Source organism: Taeniopygia guttata, chromosome 3, assembly GCF_048771995.1.
Source record: "Taeniopygia guttata chromosome 3, bTaeGut7.mat, whole genome shotgun sequence".
In the NCBI taxonomy this organism is placed as follows: domain Eukaryota; kingdom Metazoa; phylum Chordata; class Aves; order Passeriformes; family Estrildidae; genus Taeniopygia; species Taeniopygia guttata.
In genome coordinates, this window is record NC_133027.1 from 2913011 (window position 1) to 2939166 (window position 26156).

General features: G+C 42.2%; 1 protein-coding gene across 2 annotated transcripts in view; it reads left to right on the forward strand.

Moving 5' to 3' along the window:
• The window catches only part of MSRA (methionine sulfoxide reductase A), a 227530-nt gene that overhangs the window by 134913 nt on the left and 66461 nt on the right, over positions 1-26156 (forward strand). For both annotated transcript variants that reach the window (XM_002187990.6, XM_012572944.5), the window contains exon 5: positions 12658-12764. In XM_002187990.6, coding sequence (XP_002188026.4) covers positions 12658-12764 — 107 coding nt within the window. The remainder of the gene's footprint in view (positions 1-12657; positions 12765-26156) is intronic.

The following is a 26156-nucleotide window of genomic DNA, read 5'->3' on the forward strand; positions in this document are numbered from 1 at the left end:
TGGATGGGGCTTGGAGCAGTCTGGGATAGTGGAAGGTGTCCCTGCCTATGGCAGGGTGTGGAGTGAGATGGTTTTTAAGATCCCTTCCAACCCAAACCATTTTGTGTTTCCATGATTCTTATGGGCTGGTTGTTTAGATACATCAGGACAATTGGTCCACGTGTCTTACTCATATGTTTGGATTAATCCTGATTGCCAGAGATGGGAACTGATGGTCAGGAATTTATGTTTCTTCATCTTCCAGGTATGAGAAATAGATTTCTGATGAAATAATTTGGACAACACCCATCTAGTCAATCTTTTGCCATGTCTGTTGTCTTGACTTTGTTAGTGGTTGGGCACAGCCTACGGCCTACTGAGAACAGGGTAGTGCCTGAAGGACTTCAGGGCTTTAGGATGACTGAGGGTCATTATCTGGGCACACTGATATGTGGATGAAGTGTAGTAGTTGTGATAACAGGTCAGATAAACTCATCAGCTGAATTTATGATTCTTTCTGGCTCTAAACCAAAGTAAAATCATGACATTATGTCTTTATATCCTCATACAACTGAAGTTCAGCACCGTTCCAGTCTGTGCTTTCAGAAGAAGGCTGAATGTGGCAGATGTGTGATTCACTCTTGGATTTCTGGCAGCTGGGAAATATCACCTAATTAGCCCAGGCAGGAGGCCATGCTAATGTGACTGAATTCCTTCTGGGAATGAGCTCCTGTCTCCATGTGACACCGAGCCATGGACACACCGGAGTACTTCACGACTGTGTCAGGCATCTGTGTGGCACGGCAGTGCTTTGTGGAAGCACTCCCAAACCTTCATCTAAGCTTGGATCAATAAAATTTCCACGTGGTTCTTCCATAATAATTTGCCAAACGTGAGAGCATCACTTTACCCCTGGAAAAGATGGAATTGTTCTCAGAAGACTTTGCACGCCCCAGCCTTGCATGGTTTGCTTTACCTGGGTATTTTTATGGTTTGTTAATGCTGCACCACGGGAGGTTGGACACCAGGAGGAATTTTTTCATGGAAGGGGCTGCCAAACTTTGGAAGGGGCTGTCCCCTTCCTGTTGGAGTCGCCATCCCTGAAAGTGCCCAAGGAATGCTGGAACTGGACATGGCACTCAGTGCTCTGGGCTGGTGACAAGGTGGAGATTGGAAGTCTTGGAGGTCTCTTTCAAAGTAAATGATTCTGTGATTCTGTGATATTGATGTTATAATCTCAGTCCAAGAATTTTGCAAAGCTCTTCACACCTCATTAATATTTCTTGATTTGAGAAAAACCTGAACCACAGTTCCCAGTGTCAAATTTCTGTTTTCTGAGGTAGGGATGGTAGAAGGTATCTAAATTGGGATTCTTTCTTTGCCTTGATTTGCACCAACTCCCTCTTTTTAGATGGTTGTGGGAAATGTGGCTTTATGTAAAGACTCTGGAAGTGAGAGTTACCTCTCTGACCTGCAATGTTTTTCTCCTTTGTGGTTGAGCTGTGTGCACACAATGAGTTTTATTCAGGCAGCCTTGTGGGAATGCAGGACTCTGTCTGTCAATGAGAAGATTTTGACTAAGAAGGTAAATGAGAAGATTTCTTGTTCATGAAATTCAGCACAATCTTTGAGTGAATCCGGTGTCTCATACAGCAAGTACTGAACTTCTTGAGTACTGCTCTCATTGAAAAATACAAAAGCTCAGTGTGTTTGATATTTTTCCAGAATTTGGGGTAACACTATTTCACCTCTTCTACCCCCAGCAGAGATAATGGACTTGTCTCATTGTTGTGATGTCATTAAACATCAAAAGTGTACATTCTGTGGCAGATTAAGACCTTTCAGTATTGGTTTAGTTGGTACCAAGTTGCTGAAGAATACAGACTGCCAGTACTATTATTTATCATTGTATGAGTGTATTAATATTCAAAAACTCCTGCTTTCCAAGCAGTTGTCCTTTAGAAGAGACTGACACCTCACTGGGATTCAAGTTGTCCCTGGGAAGGAGCCTGGCTCTTGTTTAGGGAAGCTCTGGAGTGCACAGAAGTCAATTGAAAAGCAGGAACCTTTGATCAAATCAAGCAGTTGAAAGAGATCCTCCCCAATGAGCATCTCCAAAGTGTGGGGCCCTGACAAAGTCCTCCTGACTGTTAATTTAGGCTCTATTTTATAATTCATTAGAATTGGGAGACTGAAAAAGCAACAAACAACCCCCTGACTTCTGCCAAGTGGCATATGGCTGTCATCTCTGCTCAGCCTCCAGTGCCCTGCTCAGCATTCCTGCTCTCCCAGGGATGGTCTGATCTATAAGAGGATTGCTCTGGATGGCTCTGTAAGTGCTTGAGATGTTGTTTCTCTGTCATTGATACAGAAAAGAGGGATGAAAGGGATATGCCAAACATACTGCAAAAAAAAAATCTTTGTAGATAATTTTATTTTTTAACTTTTTCAGAGGTGTAGGGCAAAGCTTGTATTGCCTGTTTTTTTTTTAATGGGGCCATCCTCAGAGCTTTCCAGACTTTTTTTAGAATGTAAACCTGACTGTCTCCTTAAAATTGCACCCTGACCATGGTCCTGTTTGCACCTCCTTGCTGCCTATACAGAGGGACTTGGACTTTCAGCCCATCAGTTTTGTGCCTCTTCTGTAGTGGCACAATTTCTCTTAAGTAATATTTGACTTCCCTGTTAGGAAAAAGGGTGATTTTCTCCTCCTCGACCTTTCAGCCAGATACAAGCTCTTTGTTTGTGTTGACTCTGGCAATCACAAAGTTCTCTGCTCAGGCTGAAAATTAACCCTGCATGAATGGAAGTAAAACGTGGTTTCCAGCCAGGATTTAAATTACCAGGAGCAGGAATGCTGGTGGGATCACCCTTCTGGCATCAGCACTGACCTGCAGTGCCTGAGCCAATTCCAAACTCCGCTGTGATCCTGGTTAGGGAGGAATGTGTCATATTGGATCAGATCAGAAAGTTTGGCTGCTCTTTGTGGGGTGTCAGAAACTATTTCTCCAGACCTTTGGAAAAATCAATCTGATACCAGAGAAGAGTGTTTGGCAAAATGTGCAAATGTGAGTCCTGTAAAGGGCTTTATTCTTGAAATTCTCATGACCTGTGTGTGGGTGAAGCCCTTAGTCTATCAGGGATTTCAGCCAGTTCAAGGTGACTTTAAAGAAAGGCTCCTTCTTGCTTTCATGGTCTGTACAAAAGTCAAGCAGACAACAAAACTAATTTCTTTTTAGAGTAGCCTAGTCTAGTGGAAGGTGTCCCTGTCCGTGGCAGGAGATGGAACAAGATAATCTTTAAGGTTCTGTTGAACCCAAACCATTCTGTGATTCTGTTAAAATGTGTTTGGGAGAAATGAAAAATCTGCTTGCCTTCTTCAGCTCTATTCTTTACTGAGCACAGTCCAAACGAGATGCTTGTTTGTGTAGTTCTGCTCCCCACATTCCTCAGAAGTACCCCATCATTCCCAACCCAAAGGAAACAACTCAGATACACCTACAATTCCTTGTAGTAAGTGCCTGTTGTTCACAAATCCCATCATTTTTCATTCCTTCTGCCTTTATGTTTGGATTTTTGAGTTAGTGGCAGAGAAGAAGCCAGCACTCCACAGTTTTGGTCACTCTTGTGACTTTTGGTCACAGGTTTGAAGGACAAACCTGTGGCCACTGCTGCTCAGGGGCTGCTGGAATTTCCTCTCCAGTCTTGTTGATCCATTGTGCATACCCAGAGAGCCAAAGTCATTGTAAGGCATCTCATTCCCCCTTTCTTGTCAGGGACAAGTCCTTATCTTGCCTGTGTTTGTGCAGGAAGTGTAAGCAGGGCTGATGTTTTTCCAGCAGTTGAGGACCATCTGTCCTACAACAAACTCATCACCTGCCAGACTTGTTCAGAACATCTCTCAGTCCATATGTCTTGTGTATCCATGATAAAGAAGAAATGTAGGAGCCATTTCTCCTCCCTGTGACCTTCCAAACATGCTGGCATTTAGCCTTGGTGCTGATACAGGAATTCTCCAGATTAATATCTGCTTTTCGTTGTGCTGACCCAGTTTGCTTGCAGAGGGGATATTTATTTCTCCCCAGCTTTGAAGGCCTGTACTTTTTTTAGACGTTGCATAAGGAATCTATCATCTGCAAATAATTAAAATTAGACACTAGAAATGACATTGTGTTGCTAATGAGCAGATGTGTCTACTTATACCAGTGGAAGAACAGCTGTACACATAAAAAACGTTGCAGCCACCCTAAACCAACATTTGGTATTCTGCTACAGGCCTGGAACTCCATTTGGAGATTAAAGGGAAAAAAATAATCTCTCCCTGTAAAATGTAACCATTTTTATGCTTTGCCTTTACATTTTTTTGTAACTCGCTTCCCTTTATAATTTGAGTGTGATTTGTGAGTCTCCGATTAAAGCACTTTTGTAGTGTATTTCAAATGTTATTAAGAGCCTTGATGGTCTCAGCATTATTACAAGGTGTAACAAAAACCAGTAGAAATATAAAATCTATTGTCACCAGGCATATTAAATATATTCAAAATAGAATTACCAGCCCCTCAGGGAGCCATTCTTGGTCCAATACTCCTCAATATTTTCATTAATGACTCGGAGGATACAGTAAGGAGGATGCTAATTAAATCAGTGGTACAGACATTGCTGGGAGGCTCTTGAAGGAAGCGAATAAAGCACAGCTCTGTGTTGATAAATTAACAAAAGCCATGGAAATCGATGTGCCAGGACACAATAAGGATAAATGTGAGGTGGTTCCTGCAGGGATGGACACTCAAGAGTAGAACTGGGTTGTTTGATAGGAGTCTTTCTGTTTTCTTCTTCTAATTCCTGCTCTTTCCAATGAAATCCCATTGGTGGGACAGTTGATTGATGCTGACTCATCCCACAAGCAATGAATTTAGTACTCTCCTCAAAAACACCTCCAAAATACCTGTGGTTTGTATTTTTTGTGAAAGTAGTAAAGTCTTTGCCAGAGTTGTACTTTGAGAATGCAGCTTCATCTCCTTCCTGAACCAAAATCTTGTGTTTTGTTGCTCCCACTCTTTGTGTTTCTCCAGGAGTAAACAGGCATTAAAAATAAATAGGTGTTATTAGGCTGATTTGAATTCCCAGAAATTTCAGCTGCCATGCCCTAATTTGCACGTTAGACTCTTCTTCTCTATATAAATTAGAATAGACTTTTCCTGACCTATATTTGCAGTTTGGGAGATGATGTTTTCTCTGCATCTTTCTTAATGAAAGGGATTATTTACCAGAGCAGTGGTTGCTGAGGTGGGCTGAACACTTTGAATTTGGAAGTGAGTGGTGCTGAATCAATTCTGGCTCAAGGGCAAAAGTTCTTCTGGGCTCTGAATTCCTCGTTCAACTGCTTTTAGGTTCTTTATTTTACACCTGACAAGGATGTGTGGACCATTTCCCCAGAACTACTGAAAATTAAAACTCTGGCACTGTGGGAAACATGAATCCACCTGAGGGAGCTGAGGTTTATACTGTATATAAGGAAGAATTATATTATATATATATTATATATATATAATGTGGGTCCCTTCCAACTCAGAATATTCTGTGATTCTGTGATACAAGAACAAGATGATCTTTAAAGGTCCTTTCCAACCCAAACCATTCCATGATGCTGTGGTTCTGTCCATGAAGCTGACAGGAATGTGGCAGGAATAACAGCATCTAGATATTAATGTGTTTGTAGAATTAGGAGAGGGCAACCTTAGAAAGTCTGTTTCTGCAGGATTTTTTGATGGATTGTTCCTAATCCTTAGGCAAGGAAAACAATAGATAAAGTCAAAACAAAGAGATACCAAACATTGTTTTCTTCTTCAAATAATAGTGAATTTACTGTACTTGGGTCTGGAAATCTGAGGCACTGAAGCGTGGCATCATTAATCATAGTTTATGGTGATTATTAGTAGGCTTTTAATCTTTGTTTTCATGTATAATTAGGTACAAGAGGTCAAAGCTGACTCTCCTCTGAACAACAATATTTTCAATGAATGACTGTTTTTCTCTGCCTGCAATTTCCTTGTGCATATTTATAAGAGCACACTTGTCTGTGTTTTGAGAGAGCAGTGTCCCATGAGCTTATCTGCTGATAAAAGCAAATGACAACACTATTATTTTTATTATCACTAATTATTTTTATTACTATTGCAACAGCACCTGGTGGATCAGAGTGGGTTTGGATTCGTAGTGCTGGCGAATGCCTAAATTGAGGCAACGCACTAATGAACAGCAGATAAACAAAGAGAAAGGAGAAGGCACATGAAGAAAAATAAAGCAAATCTGTGTGGTTCCATAGCTGAGCCCATGTGGTAACTGGTCTGAATCCCTGCATTTCTTAATTACATTTTTCCCCATCACCAGTTGTTGTCCAGCTTTTGGTAACATCACAGCAAAGTTAATCCCTGAAGAAAATCAGAAATGAGGGCCTGATTCTGATGCCCAAAGAGAAGCGCCTTTGCCACATCAAATGCTTTTTGGGCATTATTCCTGTTTTCCAGCAGTTAGAAAATGTGGAGCTCATTTCTACCCTCTGTCATGTCCTCCAATCTCTTCCACACATCCCTGCTGCATGCATTTTATTTGGGATTGAAGGCTATCAAGATCTCCAGGCAGTCTTGTCTCACCAGCACAGCCAGGAGGGATAAAGGCTGAGCTAAATCCACTTAAATTTAGATGTTTCCATGGGCAGGGAGTGGCTCAGCTCCCATGGGTGTGGGAAGAACGGGTCAACAAAGTTGACTCAAATGAGGCATCAATGTTTGGTCAGTTTTGGTTGCCTAAAACACCAATAAATACTGATAAAAATTTCATTCCCTTCCCATGTTCATTGAATCACAGAATTGTCTGAGTTGGAAGGGACCTTAAAAACTAGCTCATCTCACCCTCTGCCATGGGCAGGGACACTTTCCACTATCCCAGGTTGCTCCAAGCCCCATCCAACCTGGCCTTGGACACTTCCAGGGGTCCAGGGGCAGCCACAGCTTCTCTGGGCACCCGGTGCCAGGGCCTCACTACCCTCACAGGGAACAGTTCCTTCCCAGCATCCCATCCATCCCTGCCCTCTGGCAGTGGGCAGCCATTCCCTTGTCCTGTCCCTCCATCCCTTGTCCCAAGTCCCTCTGCAGCTCTCCTGGAGCCCCTTTAGGCCCTGGAAGGGGCTCTGAGCTCTCCCTGGATCCTTCTCTTTCCAGCCTGGACATTCACAGCTCTCTCAGCCTGGCTCCAGGCTTTGGAGCATCTTTGTAGTTTCCTCTACAGTTTCTCCAGCAGGTTGAAGTTCATCCAGCTCCCAAACAGATTTTTAAGAGAAAGTACCTCTGAAAAAGCCTAATATATGTTTATGGGAGAAATAGTCTAAAATCCTGCCTAAACCAAATTATTTAACTTTTGATTAAAGTGAAGTCAAGTTTGATTAAAGCAAAAGTCCCCTACAATAAGTTTAGTGCCATTAAGGATGATTTATGTGCATAATTCACTGTTCTATTCATCTGTTCTGTGCACTACTGGTAAATATGAATTTTCAATTAATAACTAAAAATGGATTAACACTTTTGCCTGCCAGTGATACTTGAGGTAATACTTGAGCTTTGTTGCACTTATCCAAAACAAATATTTGAGAATTTTTTTTTTCTGGGTCCAGGTTGATGATGTACTTCCTTCAAAGGTCAAAGAGCATTCAAATATCCATTTATGCATTGTTATCTCTGAGGGAACTAATAAATAATGGATATACAGGGAAGTTTTCTTCTAAACCAAGCCTTCCTGGAGAATTCCTAGTTTTTAAAAATATGGATAAAATATTTGAAGTGTTAGAGGAGCAGTATTGCTACTGCAATATGGATTACAGAATAGTTTGGGTTGGAAAAGACCTCAAAGATCTTTTAGTGCCAAAAGAGGACCAAAACCAGAGTTTCCTCCTTGACACTAAAAACTGTGTATATCGAAAACTTTCTAAACCTTGTTGACAATGTAAAACTTTTCTTTATTATGTACAAGCTCATTAATTCTTTTAAACCTCCTGAAGAAACTATTTTCTATATAATTTATACTTCCTGCACCACAGAACCTTGAAAATCATCCAGAACCATCAATGCACAGCACTGCAACAGAATTCTTTCCTATTAACATTTTTCTCCTTTAATCATGTGCCATAAAGAGTTTTACTTTCCCCTGGCAACTTTTAAGCTGTATGGATGTAATCATTAGAGTGAGTGATGACATCAAGCCAGGCTGACATGGTGCCATTGATTTTTACTAAATAATGATATGATGAGCTAGAAGAAGGAGTTTTATTAGTCTTAACTCTGCAAGGATTGATTGGGGAGAAGAAAATGACCAATCCGTATCTCAGGTTGCTGCAGGTATAAGAAAATAAGTGACAGCTGCAGAAAAGTCTATAAATCATGGGAAAAATTATGATAAAAATAAGAGCTCTGAACTGCCCTTTAAAATTTCACTGGATGGCAGAGAAGAGTCGAAGAGACCTCAGCCATTTATCTCCATTATTCCTGGGATCCTCTGAGAATAGCAAAGTTGACGGATTATGCCATTACCTTTTTTTTATTATTTTTAAATGGAGGGAAGATAAGGAGTGGTGTATAAGTGTTACTTTCAAGTCATTAGAGGATTGAGTCTTTGAAAGAATTCCTTGATTTAGCTAATAAAATAAAGTGTCTTTTGCTTTAGCTTTCTGTAGGTAATGTATTAAACATCGACTTTTTGGAAACAAATCTGCTTGTTTGCAGTTTCTGAAAAAAAATATAGTACTGGGAAATATGTTTTTTTATTAATCAGAGAATCACGGAATGGTTTGGGTTGGAAAGGAACTTAAAAGATCATCTCATTCCACCCCCTGCCCTTGAGCAGAGACAACTTCCACTATCTCAGGTTGCTCCAAGTGTTGTCCAACCTGGCCTTGGGCACTTCCAGGGCTGGGTATTCCATATTCCAGTCATTCAAACCAAAGGAGAGCCAGAATGTATTGCTTTGATGCCAAAGAATGTGAAGAAGACCAAAACTAACTCATTCTTACCCAGGGGCATCAGAAGATACCAAAGTGTTGGTAAGAAAGGGATTTTTAGAGCCATTTCTTTGCCTGTTATCCACAGTTTGGCAAATATCAGCTTTCCCAGTAACAGTGTGTTTATATTCCGTGTCAGTCTCAACCTGGGGATTGTTCCTTTGACAGGATCTGGGAGCTCATCACAGCCCCCTCTTCTCTCCAGCCACCATCCTCTCACCACAAATTTCCATTTCATATACAAGAGAGCTCAGCTCTTGAGGGCTTTTTGTGGTTAATTGGTGCTCTGGGCTCTGCTGGCACAATGAGGACATTTTATGTTCTCCAGAGTGGTCAGGGCTGAGCTCTGCAGAGATGCTTTGGTCAGCCAGAGGGAAATTCCTAAATATGATCCATGCCCAACATCTGGACATATTTGGAGCTGCAGATGCCCTCATCTACTCTGGTTCTCCAGAGACAAGAGCTTGCAATGACAGCCCAGTGCTCACACAGGATCTGGGCTGTTGGATTTTGGACTTTTTTATACTTTGGCATCACACAACCATATCCAAACTCCACATATATTTGTGTTTTGCCAGAGAAGTGCAAATTCTTTGCTTTTCTCTCTTGTTCTAAAATCAACCTCTCTATCAAAGCATCTCTTTGACATGAGGATTTCTGGCTGTTCCCAGCACATCAGCCGATTTTCTTTGTTTCAGACCTCAGCAGTGAGTGCCAGGCTGTTACCTCAGAGGTCTGTTTGTTCCTGTTCTGGCTGGATTTGTTCCTGATCACCTGGTCAGGGATACAGGATTTGCCTTTTCCAGTCTCTGTCTTGCCCCACTGATATTACTGAAATAGATCTGGATGAGAACAATTCCTTCATGGAAAGGATTGTCCAGCCCTGGCACAGCTGCCCAAGGCAGGGGTGGAATCCTCATCCCTGGAGGAATTTAAAATCCTTGTGGATGTGGCATTTGGGGACATGGGTCAGTGGTGGCCTTGGCAGTGCTGGGGGATGGTTGGACTTGGTGATCTCTGAGGCCTTTTCCACCCACAGTGATTCTCTGATTCCTCAGGGTTAATAAATTTTCTTACCAATTTTAAGAAGGAACCTGTTTTTCATCTCAGTCCTGAACAAAAGGGAGGTTCAGGTCCTACTGACAGATTTCCCTATTATCCTTGAGGAAAAGACTGATCTCCTGGAGCTATCCTAAAAACTGTCCCTAAACTGGCAGGTTTTGCACATGGCAGGGGATGGGACTGGGTGATATTTAGGGTCCCTTCCAACCCAAACTGTTTTATGATTCTATGAAAATGTATTTCCTTAAAGTGAAACCCTCAGGAATGGAATGCGGCTTTAGGTGCATTGTTCAAGAGATAAGTGCTCTTCGTTGCTTGGATGTTCTCTCATTTCCCACTTAGATTTTGGATACTTGGGCTTTCAATTGCCCTTCCAAGTTAAACAACTTTTGCAAGACTGAAGAGCCTCATTTCTCTGGTTTTTTTTTGTTTGGTTTTTTTTTTTTTTCCCTCTAGAAATGTATTTTTAATTTAGAGTCAGTTCTCCTCTTAACATTCTCTTCAATAAATTAATTAAGCTGACTGGCTCCCTGATACTATGTCATGGTGGCTCATGCAGATATTAAATAATCTGAATTTTTCACTCAGAGCACTGTGCACTGAGCTCATACCAAACTTACACTCCTAAATTCATGCTGGAAACCAGCACCCTCTGTAGTGATCCTCCTCTCCGAGAGATTTTTGTAATCTCCTCCCTAGTTGGTTGTTAAACAGTTTGTTAAGCAATAAATAGATTTGCAGAATGTTAATGCTTAAGCTCAAGCATCAATCAGCATTAACATATTCTGGCAAAACTAAAGCTTTCCTGGCCTGTCCTCATTTTATCCCAAACTGGCTTTACCAGAGCTCTCTGCCATCCTGGAAGAACTTCCAAAGGAATGAGCAAAATATCCTCTGGTGGCATTTACCACTATTAAGTATTGATGAAGAACATTGTTATTGTTTTTATTGTAATAGTACATTTTAACAGCTGAAAAATAATCCAAATCAGCAGAAAATTCCAGAAGATGTTTTGGAATCAGATTCTTTAATGTAACTGTTGGTCATTGAATGGAATTTTCATCCTTATACATATTTTAAAATATTTTTGTGTCTTGTTGTTCATAAATATTTCAGGCAGTTTTTGTTTGTTTGTTGTATTTCCCTTTAAATCATTTTTTTGTTGCCCTGGGGAGTCCAAGAGGGATAAATCCATGATTTAATGAGGATTAGTGAGTTGATGGCATCTTTTCCCTCCAGTACCACAGGCTCTTTCTCCATCCTCTGTTCTTTGCCAGGGGGATATCAGGACATCCATTTCCTTTTCCATTTCATCTCCACAATCCTGACAATTGATGGGAATCCTCAGAGGGGCTTTGGCAGCCTGGTGGCAATCCTAACACCAATCCTGATGATTTCCAATTTGTCTTGGATTGCAGCTTTTTGGGAGGACCCTGTCTGGTGGTGTGGATGTGCTTGGGGGAGTGAAAAAGTTGGAATTTCTTAAGCAAAGTAAAAATTAACACATTTTATTCCAGCAAAGCATAAAGTTGGGTTCTTGAACACAAATCTGGGAAGAAGGTGAGAAAGGCAGTGATAACAAAGCTGCCAGTGCAGCTGCAAAAGTGCATGTCCAGATAATTCTTGATGCTAAAGCTGCTCTGAGGCTGTTGTTTGAGTTTAGGGAATGATCCACAGCAAAGCTGGCTGGAGAGAATGGGAATGGGAATAGGAATGGGAACGGGAATGGGCATGGGAATCAGCAGTGGCTTCCCAGGAATGCAGCACCAAACCAGATCTGGGCTTGTCACCTGAGGGGACAGTTGTCACCTCCCTGCTTTGGCCCAGCGTTTTGTAGCTTTGCAGGGAGAATCCATCCCGTATTTTGCAAATTTTTCCATTAAAAACTTAATACATCAGGCCTTTTGAAGGGGTTACACATATCAGCAGAAATATCACAAAATCCTGGTGCCAAAATTGTCCATCCAGACGGGTCTTGAACTCCAGGGATGGGGAGTCCACAAGCTCTCTGGGCAGCCTGTCCCTAAAACAACTATTTTATCTCCAAAAGTATTTTGTGCCTTTCTCCCATTAAGTTGTATTTCAAAGCACAAGAAAGATTATAAGCACTTGATAAAATCAACATTTTTTTGGTAACCATTTGCATGGTTCAAAATCAGTTTTTTAAAGAATGCCATGATTACAGTGACTACAGATTAATTTTTTAAGGTTTGACATCTGTATTTGACTATTGTGTGATGGAACAAAACCGTAAAATGCTCATATTTCATTTTCATGGCATTTAAAAGGAGATATCATCATTGAATCCCTTCAGGACTCTTTAACCAAAGTCTTGGACTTCCTAAAACTCCCTGCTGAGTGTGCATGGCAGAAACTGTGCTAATCCAGCTGTATGTAACATCCTGAATTTCTGGGAGGTGTCCCGTGGCAGGGGGTTGGAATGAGATGAGCTTTAAGGTCTCTCCCAACCCAACCCATGCTGGGATTCTGTGGAATGGGGGTGTTTTGGACTTCTCCCAGCCCCAGGGAGGGAGGGAAGCTGATCCCCCTGCCTTGTGTCCCCCCAGGGATGCGGCAGGGGAACGACGTCGGCACTCAGTATCGCTCGGCCATCTACACCTTTTCCCAGGAACAGATGGAGGCTGCCCTGAGATCCAAGGAAGAATATCAGAAGGTAACACTGGGCAGGGGGTGGAATTACTTCACCTGTGAGCACAAGGTCACAGATGTCACCAATTAGCACAAAATCACTCCTCGTGTGTTGCACTCTGCATGCTGCTGTTGCAGCTCCTCAGTCCAATGTCCAACTTGCATGATAGTTGCTTTCAATTCCAACTTCTAGGATTTTTTTTTGTGTGAGTCATTTTATAACCATGCAGAAAGAGAAATAGTTCCTTGTTCAGAGTCTCTTCTACAGATTTATTTAATGTGGGTTCACTAAAACAGAAATCTGTGATCTTAAAGCTATTCAAGCTTCTCTGGACCCCAAACCCTGAAGGGTGAACCCAAAATCCAGATCCAAAAGTTCCTGAACATTTCTGGTTGGTAATTGAGCTGGATAAGTCAGGATCACCCACCTGATGTTTCTGAGATGCTTCTATCAAGCCTTTCCATAAATGTCTTGGCTGAGATGTGACAGCCTGTGACTTACTGAGAGTATTTGTGTGTGAGAACAAGGATCTGTGTGTGAGAACATTGACCAATTCCCTTTCTTACACAGGATTTCCCTCTGTTTTCTGGGGAAGATGGATTCTGTCTCTTCCCTGCCATGTTGTTATTTAAAGTAAAGGCAGAGGGATTAGTATCCTGCGGTGTTGTTGCACTGTGGTACTGCCCAGTGCTCTGCAAAATCCAGATTCTGCAGCAGAAAAATATGAAATTATTCTAATTTATATGAAAAAAAACCACTCACCTGGGACATCAGGACAGTAAACTTAAGTAGTACCAAAAGACAATCAGTGTTCATTATGTTTAGTTACACAATCACCTCACTGGTGTTATGTTAAAGAACCAGGAGTTTTGGTGTATATTTGATGTTAAAAGTAAAGAGCTCTTTTTACATCAGCCAGAATGTCCCAAAAGGCAGTAGTTTGTTTTTTACCAGTGTGGGTATGACTGGGTGAGCTCCTAGCACTGGTTCCTACTTGCAATTGGAATTATTTTGAGTGCAAAGAGGTGCTCAGGACTGCAGGTAAGTGATTTCCAGATCTGACAACTGTGTGCGTAAATGAAGTGCTCAATGACTTATATTTGTTTCTGATGGGGATAAGTCACTCTTGCAGGTGTTTATCTGGTGGTTTTGGAAGACATTTATTATTCAAAACTTCTTTTTACTGTTTATTTACCTTAGACCCACTGCTTTTCAAAATTCCTTTTATTCCTTTCTTTTATCATCTGCTGACCAACATCACCCTGCAAATCTTACAGTTTTAATTTGCTTTCCCAGCTCTATTATCCTCTGCTGTTATTTGTCATTAAATAAATACTGACATGAGAGCAAAATTGCCATGTGTGAGATTGCAATATGATATTACAGAAATTTCCATCATCAAATAGATTTCCTTAATGGCACCATTTAAAATTTACCTACTTTGAAAAGTGTGTGTAATTAGTACATTTATATAATTAGGCACAACTGTAAGTGAGCACATGTAGAGTTTGTTTTTGCACTGAAGTGGGGAAGGAAGGGACGGTGTTGCCAGCTAAGGAAACCCAGCAAATATGCACTGAAATTCCTTAGGGATGTGTGTTTCCCATGTATTATTAACAACAATATTCTCCAATATTATCTACTGGGGTATTGCAGGAGCAGTGGAATGGTTGTGTGGGAAACACACTGAGCAAACAATTTGTTCAGGAATCCCTTTTCATATTAAATGCTGTGCATTCCATTATTTTAATGTAAATGTAATACAGCCACTTTCCTTATTATTGCAGCAATTTAAAATAAATATCAAGCTTTTCTGGCAGTGACACATGCCAGATAATCATGGATAAAAATGTGGGAAAGGCACAATTTTTCTGTGATAAGCAGTGGTGCCTGCAGCAAGGGAGGAAGGACTGACAAATATTACAATAACTGCAGTGTGCATGGGTGACTCCAGTGTTTTTTGGCACTGCAAAGGAAGAAAAATAAAATCAGAATGTCTTTTTTTTTTTTTTTTGTTAACTGAATAATTGTGCATGTGCTCTTAGATGTGTTTTGAGCTGAGGGCCTGAAAGAGCCCTAAAAGCGACCTTCAACCAGAAAATGATGAGTTTGCTAGATGAGGCTTGTTTTTTTTTCCTAACTGGCTCCTGGTGTCCAGGGAAGTGAATGGAGCTGGGGAAGGGGCTGGAGCACCAGGAGGGGCTGAGGGAGCTGGAAAGGGGCTCAGCCTGGAGAAAAGGAGGCTCAGGGGGGACCTTGTGGCTCTGCACAACTCCTGACAGGAGGGGACAGCCAGGGGGGTCGGGCTCTGCTCCCAGGGAAAAGAGACAGGATGAGAGGGAACAGCCTCAAGCTGTGCCAAGTTGTGGTCTAGATTGGATATTAGGGAAAAAAACCTTCACAGAAAGGGTGAGCAAGCATTGGAATGGGTTTCCCAGGTGAGTGGTGGATTCCCCATCCCTGAGGGATTTAAAAGCTGCATGGATGTGGCAGCTGGGGACATGGATCAGTGGTGGCCTTGGCAGTGCTGGGGGATGCTTGGATTCGATGATCTCAGAGTGCTTTTCCAACCTCGGTGATGCTGGGATTCAATTTTAAGTGGCAATAATCAGATTTATTACCAGGCTGTGAGTGAGACCCTCGGGGTGCCCCGAGCCCAGGTATCCTGCAAGGTCACGTCTATTTTAAGTTGTTGAACTTGTTGCTGATTCCTGCAGCTGCTTTGAGAGCTGAGAAGTGGCAGTAGAGCACTGAATTCACATCAAGCCATGGGGCTGGAGCTGCTGAGGGAGCCGAGTGCAGGAGTCAGAGTCAGCTCCTGGTCCCAGAGACTGTAATACAATACTGCTGCTGCTAAATGGTGACACAATGGAACTATAATCAGAAAACCATCAAACGAGGGCCAGACCTTGGTGAAATCACTGCGAATGAGCAGTTTTGCCTGAAGCTGAGGTTTTTTTAATACAGGTGAACCTGAGGTTACTCAATTTTCAAGATGGTTGCTCAGCTGGGTTTAGTTTTCAAATGAATTATCAAGGCAATTGTAATCCAGAGAGTGAAATCAGGGTGGGAAGAAGTTTGTATTCATTTTTATTTTCAGAATCAGACCTTGCAGTTATTTTGTCAAGCACTATCACTGACTTTTAAGGTAGGAATACACTGAGTACCTCCCTTTCATGGAATCACAGAATGTTTTGGGTTAGAAGGGACCTTAAAGATCAGCCATGATCAGGGACACCTTCCACTGTCCCAGGTTGATCCAAGCCCTGTCCAACCTGGCCTTGGACACTTCCAGGGATCCAGGGGCAGCCACAGCTTCTCTGGGCACCCTGTGCCAGGGCCTCACCACCCTCACAGCCAGGAATTCCTTCCCAATATCCCATCCATCCCTGCCCTCTGCCAGTGGGAAGCCATTCCCTGTGTCCTGTCCCTCCATCCCTTGTCCCAAGTCCCTTTCCAGTGCTCCTGGAGCCCCTTTAGGCCCTGGAAGGGGCTCTGAGGTTTCCCTGGATCCTTCTCTTCTCCAGGGGAACACCCCCAGCTCTCCCAGCCTGGCTCCAGAGCAGAGGTTTTGGGTGGATGCATTCCGTGGAATAAGGAACACAAGGAATTAGCAGAAGATGCAGCAATCCTTGCAGCACAGCACTTTAGCAGACACTGGGAAGCTTCCATCAGCTTTCTGTGATAGGATGTGGGAGCAAACCAACAAAACGCTCAGGTGCAAAAATAAGACTTTTGCATTTAGTATTTGGGAAATAGATTGAAAAGCTGGAGTTTCCCAAAGCATTCCAAAATCAATGAGCTTTGGAGCAGCAACCTGCAAAGGAGGTGAAGTGGTCAGGATTGTATTTGTCAAAGCTGGAGGAAAGGCTGTTTACAGACCTCTGGGATCTGCAGTTCTGAGTAGTCAATTCCATGAAGGAATGCCTGGCGGTGGGAATTCACAACCTTCATCTGTGTTTTATCTGACGTGCTGTGTGAATTCAGAGCAGGCTTTGCCTGGGAGGCGGTTTTTCATGTGATTTTTGGCTGGGAGAAGTTAAATAGCTCTTTAAAAATGAGATTGTTTTTATTAAAGCAATACAGTAGTCAATAAAAAAATAACACCTGCTTACTCCTCTTCAAATTATGTCTAATTCAGAGCTTTATGTGTCAAATTATCTCTGCTTCACTCTGCTGTGAATGGCAACAACTTGATTCCTGATTGATGGTGGTGGCTCTTGTGGAGACAAGCAAAGCTGATCTGATAAGCTGAGCCATTCTTTGGATTGTAATCACTTTTCTGTGCTGCAGAAATACTCTTTGTATGTTCATCCCTCTCGGAGAAAGCTGCATTTGGCTATGGATGAGGAGGTTTTGTGTGAGCAGTTGTGAACTCTTTTCATGTTACTGTAGCTGCAGAAAATTTGACTTTGCCACTCTGATAAAATTCAGGCAACTCATATCGGGAAAATCTCTCAAAACTAATCCTAATCCATTTCTTGATGACAGTGGCAGCAAAATAAAAGCATTAATAGCATGAACTTAGGGTGAACTTGTGAATGTGTCTACCTGGACTTCAGCAAAGCCTTTGACAGCATCTCCCATGGCTTATTCCTGGAAAACCCAGCAGCCCATGGCTGGTGGTGAGAAGAGGAGGCTCCGGGGGGACCTTGTGGCTCTGTATAATTCCCTGACAGGAGGGGACAGCCAGGGGGGATCAGGCTCTGCTCCCAGGGAACAGGGACAGGATGAGAGGGAACAGCCTCAAGCTGTGCCAGGAAAGGTTTAGTTTGGACATCAGGAAGAATTTCTTCATGAAAAAGGTGATTAGAAGTTGGAAGGGGCTTCCCAGGGAGGTGGTGGATTCCTTAAAGCCCCTTTCATTCCATCCCTTGCCATGGGCAGGGACACCTCCCACAGTCCCAGGTTGCTCCAAGCCCTGTCCAGCCTGGCCTTGGACACTTCCAGGGATGGGCATTCCCTGAGGCAGAGAAGTGCCACCATGCCATGCTGAGTGCATTCTGCTACTATTCCTGTTCCCCAGGAATGCAGCACATGGTGCTTGTTTTTATTAATGCTGAGAAAAGCAAGGTTTTTATAGCTTTCAATTCTGCATTTATTGTCTTCACTTGATAAAGGCCAGGCATTTCATTTGGCCCTTTGACTGTTGCAAATACAGCTGATCCTGTATTTGGATTTAGAACCAAGAAGAGCAGGATGAAACCCGAGTTTATATTTTGCAATCTTTTTTTTTCATCTGGGAGGTCATGGGGGTCACTGAAGGAGCCGTTTGCTTTATTGCACTGGGAATGTGAAGTATATTGGACATTTAAACTAATGCTAGAAATTGCCCTGTAATAAACTAATGTAAATATCAAATGGATTTGACTCAAAAAGTGGGTTGTAAATAAAACATTTCTTGCTTTGTGTGGCTTGCCCTGTTCAGCCTGCCATTAATGTAAAAACATGCTGGATTTGTGTAGACATCCCATTTTCATGTCCTTAGGCAGATGAATTCTCAATCTCCAGGGCAGAGCCTCATGTTGCTTCAGAAAATGAAGATTTAGAGGGCTGAGCTGTTGTTTGAGGGGTCCTACCCTCTGTGACCTGGCCTCCAGCTGGGCACAGCTCTCCTGTGGGACCTGGGTCACCCCAGTGCCAAGGAAAAATAGTGGAATGTGCACTGATACCAACACAGAGGTTAAATCCCTTCCTATCAATCTGGAAATGTTTTCTGATATTGTTCAGTGGTATCTGGGATCCTTCTGAAGAGCTTCTAGTCCAGGCTTTTGAATTCCTTGATGTTGATTGTGCATCTGTTACAGCATTCTGGAAGTGTCACAAGCACATTATATGTCAGGTGCATAAATGTGATAATGACCTTAATAATGGTGGTTTAAGTGAACACAGGATTTACAGGGAACAGAATGGAATTCCTTCTCTTCAGGAAGCTTTCAGGGAGTTTAGTTTAACTGAGAGATTAGTTATGGGGAGGACAGGATAAAAATAGAAAAAAGTCAAGGTAAAAGGAACATGATGGTCATTAGTTGGTGCTGTTCTTGTTCTCTTTGGGTTAAACACAGACCTTAAAACTGACCTAAGGAAAAAAATTCCAGGAAATGAACCTGAGGAATCATCTTCAGATGTGTTCAGTCTCATCATGTGTGAAAATGTGTCTTAATTCTGTTCTGCTCTTTGGATCCATCCATGTCCAGGTGAAGGATAAAATTTGAAGTGGGAATCTCTGTATGGACTGAGAGGGGGAGAGAGATTGGCCTAGTTTGAGGTTTCCATACAAACTAAAAAAATAATGAAAAAGCCTTTTTTTTAAAGTGACATTTCTAATGAGCATGGGAGCATTACTTCTGCTCTCCAAACAGTTTGTTCATCTCTAGTGCTGAGCTGTGGGATCCAAAAACACTCCTCAAACCTCATTTTCTCAGGGACAGAAGTGTGCCTGAGCCAGGATTCAAATGAACGCTCATGGAACACTTTCCCACTGTTTACCCAACTCTGAAATACAAAGCAAAAAATGTATCGGAGCATGATGACACTTCAGGAAGTTCTGAGTTCCACAAAGCTCTCATGTGGAAATGACAGATACTCAACATTTATAAATTATCCTGCTCAGGCCTCTGAATATGGACATAGGAGGGTCCACTTAAACACTCAGGTCCCCATGATTTGATAACCAGATGGTTGATAGCCAGTTGTGTTGACAATTCATCCCTGCTGAAGTTGTTTTCCAGCTGATGTTACTATTTTCTTAAATATCTCTCAAGATTCCCTCAGAGGACCCAGTGCAGATCATCCAAAAGCTGCAAATCCAGAGCAACGCCATTTGAATCCATGGAATTACTCTGGATTTCCAGTAATGCAATTGAGACAAAAATCTGGCCCCGGAGTTTTGTTCCTCTCAGTATTTGTGTTGCCCAAAGAACTGCCATAGGATTGTGTGTTTTATTTTCTGTATGAAGTGTACATCAAAGAGACCTCTCAGCTTTGGGGAAAACAAGTCAATACTTCCTTTAAGGAAAAATCAGAGGATGTTTAGCCAGAAACATTGTCATGTCTGGTTTGATCTCATGATCTTTTTCCATCAAGTGTTTTTTTCTCCTTTATTGACTTCCACAGATCTCTTGTAGACTGATCTTTCCTTTTGTTTTATCATGAAATCACAGAATCCCAGAACGGTTTGGGTTGGAAGGGACCTTAAAGCCCATCCCATTCCACCCCCTGCCATGGGCAGGGACACCTTCCACCATCCCAGGTGGATCCAAGCCCTGTCCAACCTGGTATTGGACACTTCCAGGGATCCAGGGGCAGCCACAGCTTCTCTGGGCAACCTGTGCCAGGGCCTCACCATCCTTACAGGGAAGAATCTTCTGACACTGGCTGTTTTTCCTCATCCTTTTCTTCCACATTTTCCCCAGTCCTCAGATTTTCTACTTTTCCCCTCTCAGTCCTGTGTTTCTGAAAAAACTTCCCTCCTTTTTATCCTTTCAGACAAAGACAAACTTGTATTTTTTTCTAGCTGACACTTATTAGGTGTCATTTACTCACTGGGTCTGAAAGTGAATCCAACTACCCAACATAAAGTGGACAAAATATATTTCCTCTTCCTGCTGCCTAGAGCATCCCAAGATACCTGCTAGGGCAGGGCCGTGGAGTTTTGTGCAGGAAGGGTCATCAAAGACTGAGAAATCACTTTCAGTGAATCCCTGCTTCAAGCCCCAGTATTAAACCCAGTATTTGATCCTGACCTTTCCCTGAGCAAGCAGCCTCCTATGGATTTTTTGGGTTAATGTATTTCCAGTGTGGCTTCTCCTTTCTCCTGTGCTTTGGTTATTTTTAGTTGGCTCGGTTAAACCAGGTCTCTTTCAAGTTTTAAAGGAGTTGTATTTAAAGTGTTCACAGAAGAAAAGACTGTTTTACACATCAAGACCCTTTCTGAGGTGGTGGAGAAGGGCAGGAGGAAGAGCTGTATCCAGACAAAGGGTGAGGGTGGAATTTTGGATTTTTTTCAGGGAAGCTATGGAGGCAATTTGAGATTTAACTCCATTCCAGTGATCTCAGTTGTCCAGGGCAGTAACTCTGACCTTCACGTGATCTCCCAGTTTTACCAGCACTAATTTTAAAATTATTTCTAAGCCTTGATCACAGCAATTCACAATCCTGGTGAAAGTCCATCTTAATCCAGTTATCATTCCCTGTATCAATACCATTTTTGCATTTCTTTTTTTAATGAAAATAATTTTATGATACTTAATCAAACACAAAATGTTCACTGCATTGGATCTGCAAATTTTCCTGTGTCAGCTGAACTTGTAATAGCATCAAAGACAGATGTTGGGTTTATATTTGACCTGTTTTCTACAAAAAACATTGATTGGCACTAATTATATTCCCTTTCATTTGAATGTTATTTCTTTTTTTGGGGAGGTGGGGTTTTTGTTTATTTGCTTGGTTTGGTTTGTTTTTTTTGTTGCTGTTTTTTTTGGCTTTTTTTTTTTGTTGTTGTTGTTGTTGTTTTTGTTTTTACCCATGTACAAATTGGCCCTGTGTTGTTTGTGTTGTCTTAGTCAGGGAACTGGTGCTCATTGTCTCTTCTAAAATTTTCGATTTTAACCATTTAATCATGTACTGACTATGTGAAACCCATATTTTCCTTAAAAAGCTAAAAAATTAGACAAATTGGGCTTTATTGGCCAGTGCTTCATGCTGAAGAACACCCAAAGTTAAAGGTTTTTGCACTCCTTAAAGATATTTTCTAGATATTTCTAGATAATCTAGATTTTTTTTTTAATATGGAAAGCACAATAATTAAATTTATATATTCATTTATTAAGTATTTAATAGATACAGTTGTATTTATCACAAATGGATGAGGGGCTGTCCTATAAATTTAGAAAAATCAGTTTTCTTCAGCAATGACAACTTTCAGCCCAAACCATGAAGTTTTGTGGAGATTAAAACACCCAAAGAAAAATTCTGGGAAAAAAAAAAGAGGAGTTGAAAAATTGCAGTGAGGGGTTGTAGCATCGCTCCCCCTGCTCCACACACACATACACAAATGTGCACTTTTAACATCATCATCATTTTATTTTCTGTAATATTTTTTATTTTTATCTCAATCAGCTAATTATATCCTGGGTGGTGATTTTTCATCCAGCTCTTCTTGCCGTTCTATGTATGTGGCTGCTATTTTATGTGCCAACAATCCTAGGAAATATACTTCCCCATTATCCCGTGATATATTATCATAGCAAAAACCTTCAGTGCGAAATTAGGGGGTTTTCCAGGGCTGGAGAAATCCTGATTTCTTTCATTGCCCTCTAGTGGGCTCGAGCTCCTCTGCAAGGGCAGGGAATGAGGAGCTTTCCCCTTCTCTTTGTGCCACACAAACCATCAGGTTTTCTGCACTTTTGATTATTTGTCCATATTTGTGTGATTCCTGGGGCATCATTTCATGGATCAGATACAGCAGAATTATCCTGCTGGGGTTTATAAATTACGACAAAAAGAGGATTCTGTGCTTTGTGTATTTTGCTCTGGGAAGCAGGAGATGGGCATTTCACAAATGAACATTCCCCATGTGAGTTTTGGGAAGGACACTCGTAGATGTTGGGCTGTCATTGAAATATTTACAATCTGGAGAGGTAGATATCAGGTTTTTATCGTTTTCTGCTGTTGTAGCTGTGTTGAATTGTGAATTCATCCCACACTCCTGCTGAAGGAGGGCTTGGCAATTGTTCCATCCCATTTATTTGTGATTTATCATAGAATCCTAGAATGGTTTGGGTTGGAAGGGACTTTAAGGATCATGAGCAGGGACACCTCCCAGGTGTTCCAAGTTGCTCCAAGCCCTGTCCAACCTAGCCTTGGACCCTTCCAGGGATCCAGGGGCAGCCACAGCTTCTCTGGGCACCCTCACAGCCAGGAATTCCTTCCCAATATCTCATCTATACCTGCCCTCTGGCACTGGGAAGCCATTCCCTGTGTCCTGTCCCTCCAGGCCCCTGAGGCAAAGAAATTAATTTTGAATAGTAAGATCAGAGGAAATCAAACACAACTCCAGACTGGTTGTTATTATTTTTTATTTTAAATTAGCAAACAATTTACAAATGTATAGTGTATCATCATGTATTATGGCTTGCTGCTCTTAGAAAGTGAGTTACTTTTTGATGTAAAATCCCTGTTTAATATATGTTAGCTTCACACAAAGTTGTATTTCTGCACTGTCCTGGAAAAGAGAGGAGGGGAAGAAGCTCTGAAGGGCATTTTGGAAATGACAGCACAATTCTGTCTGAGATACTTGGGATAGGCCAGGCATTAATTTACATCATGAGGAAATCACGGGTGTTCATTAGAGAGCAGAGCATCAGGGAGTCAAGCACCTGTGCAAGAGGCAAAAGCAGGGTTGTTTAGAATCATGGAATCATGGGATTGTTTAGGTTGGAAAAGCCCTCTGAGATTATCCAGTCCAACCATCCCAGCACTGCCAAGGCCACCACTGACCCATGTCCCCAAGTGCCACATCCACATGGATTCTAAATCCCTCCAGGAATGGTGACTGCACCATTACCCTGAGCAACTGTGCCAAGGCTGGACAACCTTTTTGGGAAAGAAATTATTCTCAATATCCAGTTTAAATCCCCTGGTGCAGCTTGAGGCCATTTCCTGTTGTCCTGTGTGATGGATTCACCATCCACAAACGATGGCTCTGTGTCCCCTGATGTGATGGGAGTCACATTTCCTGCCTGTGGACTGGAATCTCCCTGGTTTGTCTGGATGTTGGGAAATGATGGAATGCGGCTCAGGGAGTGCTTCTGGCAGCTCGCTGAGCATCTTTGGGTGGATCAATCCCACCTCATGGGCTTGTCTTAGAGGTGTAGCAGGTTGATGACTGCCTTGGGTTACAGGATTCATTCTGCTCCTTGTTTCTCTCTGGAGAACAACTGCTCTGACTGTTAAACACTGAGGCAAAGAAGGCATTAAGTACCCCCACCTGCTCCTCATCCTGTGCTGCTCCATTCCCCCTGCATCCAGCAAAGGGTGGAGATTTGTATGTCCATGTTTGCAGATGTGCATTGAGAGCGGCAGGGAAAAAAACCTGCAGCTTTGCACTTTACTTCAGGAATGACTCACTCCCTCTGGTGGGAACATTTCATTCTGAACGTGTGATGCTGCTTTCCCTCCTCCTCCTCCTCCTCCTCCTCCTTTACCTCCTCCTCCTCTTTCTGCATCTGTCCCCCTCCCCACATTCCCATTGCTGCTGCTCCGTGTGTGACATCTGCTCCTTGTGCTGCAGAGTAGCAATTTGGTTTCTATGGTAGCTGCTGTAGCCACTGGACCCATGGACTGGGAGGGAGAGGAGGAAAAAAATGCTCAAAGTGACCAAATTCAGGTGCAGGATGTCCATTGTCCCGTGGTCAGAGGGCTGGGATGTTTTGGGAGAGGAAGTTCCAGGGGTGGCAGCTGCCAGGACATTCCAGGGTCATTTCCTTCCTTCTTGTGGGAAAAGTGCCTGCAGGCCAGCACTGAAGTGGAGGGTGTGAAGAGCAGCAGATTTTGGGTTTGGTTGAACTTCACATTTCCTTTTGTCTTGCTCAGGTCTCCAGTTTGCAGTGAACCTTCCTCAGAATCTGCCTTTAAGATGGTGAAAATGCAGATGCCAGACTTAAGATATTGTAATTAAGTGTCTATTTATAACAGAGTTTGTCATTAGAATTACCATGTCATTTTTTAAACAAGGGAGGATAATGCCAGTTCACAATCTACACCTGTAGCTGTGAGGTTTTTTTTTTCTTTTTCTTTTTTTTCTTTTTTTTTTTTTTAATTATTTTAAATGCGTTCTTCTTTGATTTGTTCTGGCTCTGCAATCATTAGGAAGACTGAGTTAGCATCCTGCCACATTGTCTGGGGCTTCTTCGCTCATCCATCCCCTCAGGTACAAACCCCAGGATTCTGAGCCGCGATTCTCAACTTCAGCTAAAAGGGAGTTGACTAAAATACAGAGCACACTTCTTAATTTTTAAACATTTTCTGTAGAATGTAATCAGGATAAGGATTTTAGCAACAATTCCTTCATGGAAAGTGTTGTCCAGCCCTGGCACAGCTGCCCAGGGCAGTGTTGGGCATCCCCATCCTTGGAGGGATTTAGAATTCATGTGGATGTTGCACTTGGGGACATGGCTCAGTGGTGGCCTTGGCAGTGCTGGGAATGGCTGGTGTCAATGATCTCCAAGGGCTTTTCCAACCTTAATGACTCTGTGATTCCATAATGCCATTATGCCACACCATTGCAGAGATAAATCTATTATAGAGCAGTTTTTTCATGGGAGACAAAGCCAGTGGGAGATGGGATCTGCAAATTAGTATGAGCTTGGTAAATCGTGAAATCATGGAGTGGTTTGGGTTGGAAGGGACCCTAAAGACCATCTTGTTCCAACACCTGGAGAGGACAGGTTGTCAGGAATGATGGTTGTGCCTCCTGTGCCCTTGTGTGGTGTGTGTCCTGAGCTCTGACATTTCTCCAGGCAGACAGGTCCTGCCTGGGTGAGGGGAATTTAGTGCTGGATGTACTTTAGAGAACTCTGAAGAGCTCTCTCTGTGGCAGATGAACAGGTCCTTTTCAGGTCCATGCTTCTTTTATTTGTTTTCATTAAAAAGTGGTTTTTATTCCATTTCCTGTAATCCTTGGAATTCCAGGATTCTAAGGCGAAATGTTTCATTTTCTATGAAGAATATTTTGCATCTTCAGCATTCCTGATATAATTTGTATGATTTTATTATCCAGCTGTGTTTGCACCTTGCTTCTTTTTTTCCATTCCATTTTGTCAATTATTCCCATTTAATCCCATATAATCTTTGCTGGAGTCTTTATCAGCAAGCCAGACCTCAGATCCCCTCAGCCTAAGTAGTTGTCAATGACATGAAAAATCCTCTAAAATAATTTGCAGTCTGGTGTCTGTGGAGCTCTGGTGCAGTTCTAAAACAGCCCAAATGGGACTTTTTAATGGAAAACTATGGGAAACTGGATATTTTATTGAAGACTATGGCACAAGAAGAGCCTTTGCCATGATCCCTAGTATTTATTGTTGTCTCCCAGCTTTAAGGTGCTGCTTGTCTCCCTGTTTTACCCTTAGTCTTGCTTGTGTTCCCATTTGTTTTATGGACCCTCTTCCAGCTGCATGGAAATCCCAGCCATCCCTAAGGACATTCCATTTCTATTTGTCATTAGCAGTCCTTATAAACACCTTTTTTCCCCCTTCTTTTTCCCCTTTTTGCCTGTGAGCAGAAAGGTTTCAGAGCCTCTAGACTGGCTCAGCTCTGACTCAAATCCCTCAAGGTGCCACATCAGGTAAATCACATGCAGAATTACGGAATCATTTAGGTCAGAAAAAACCTCCAATGTCACCAATTCCAATATTT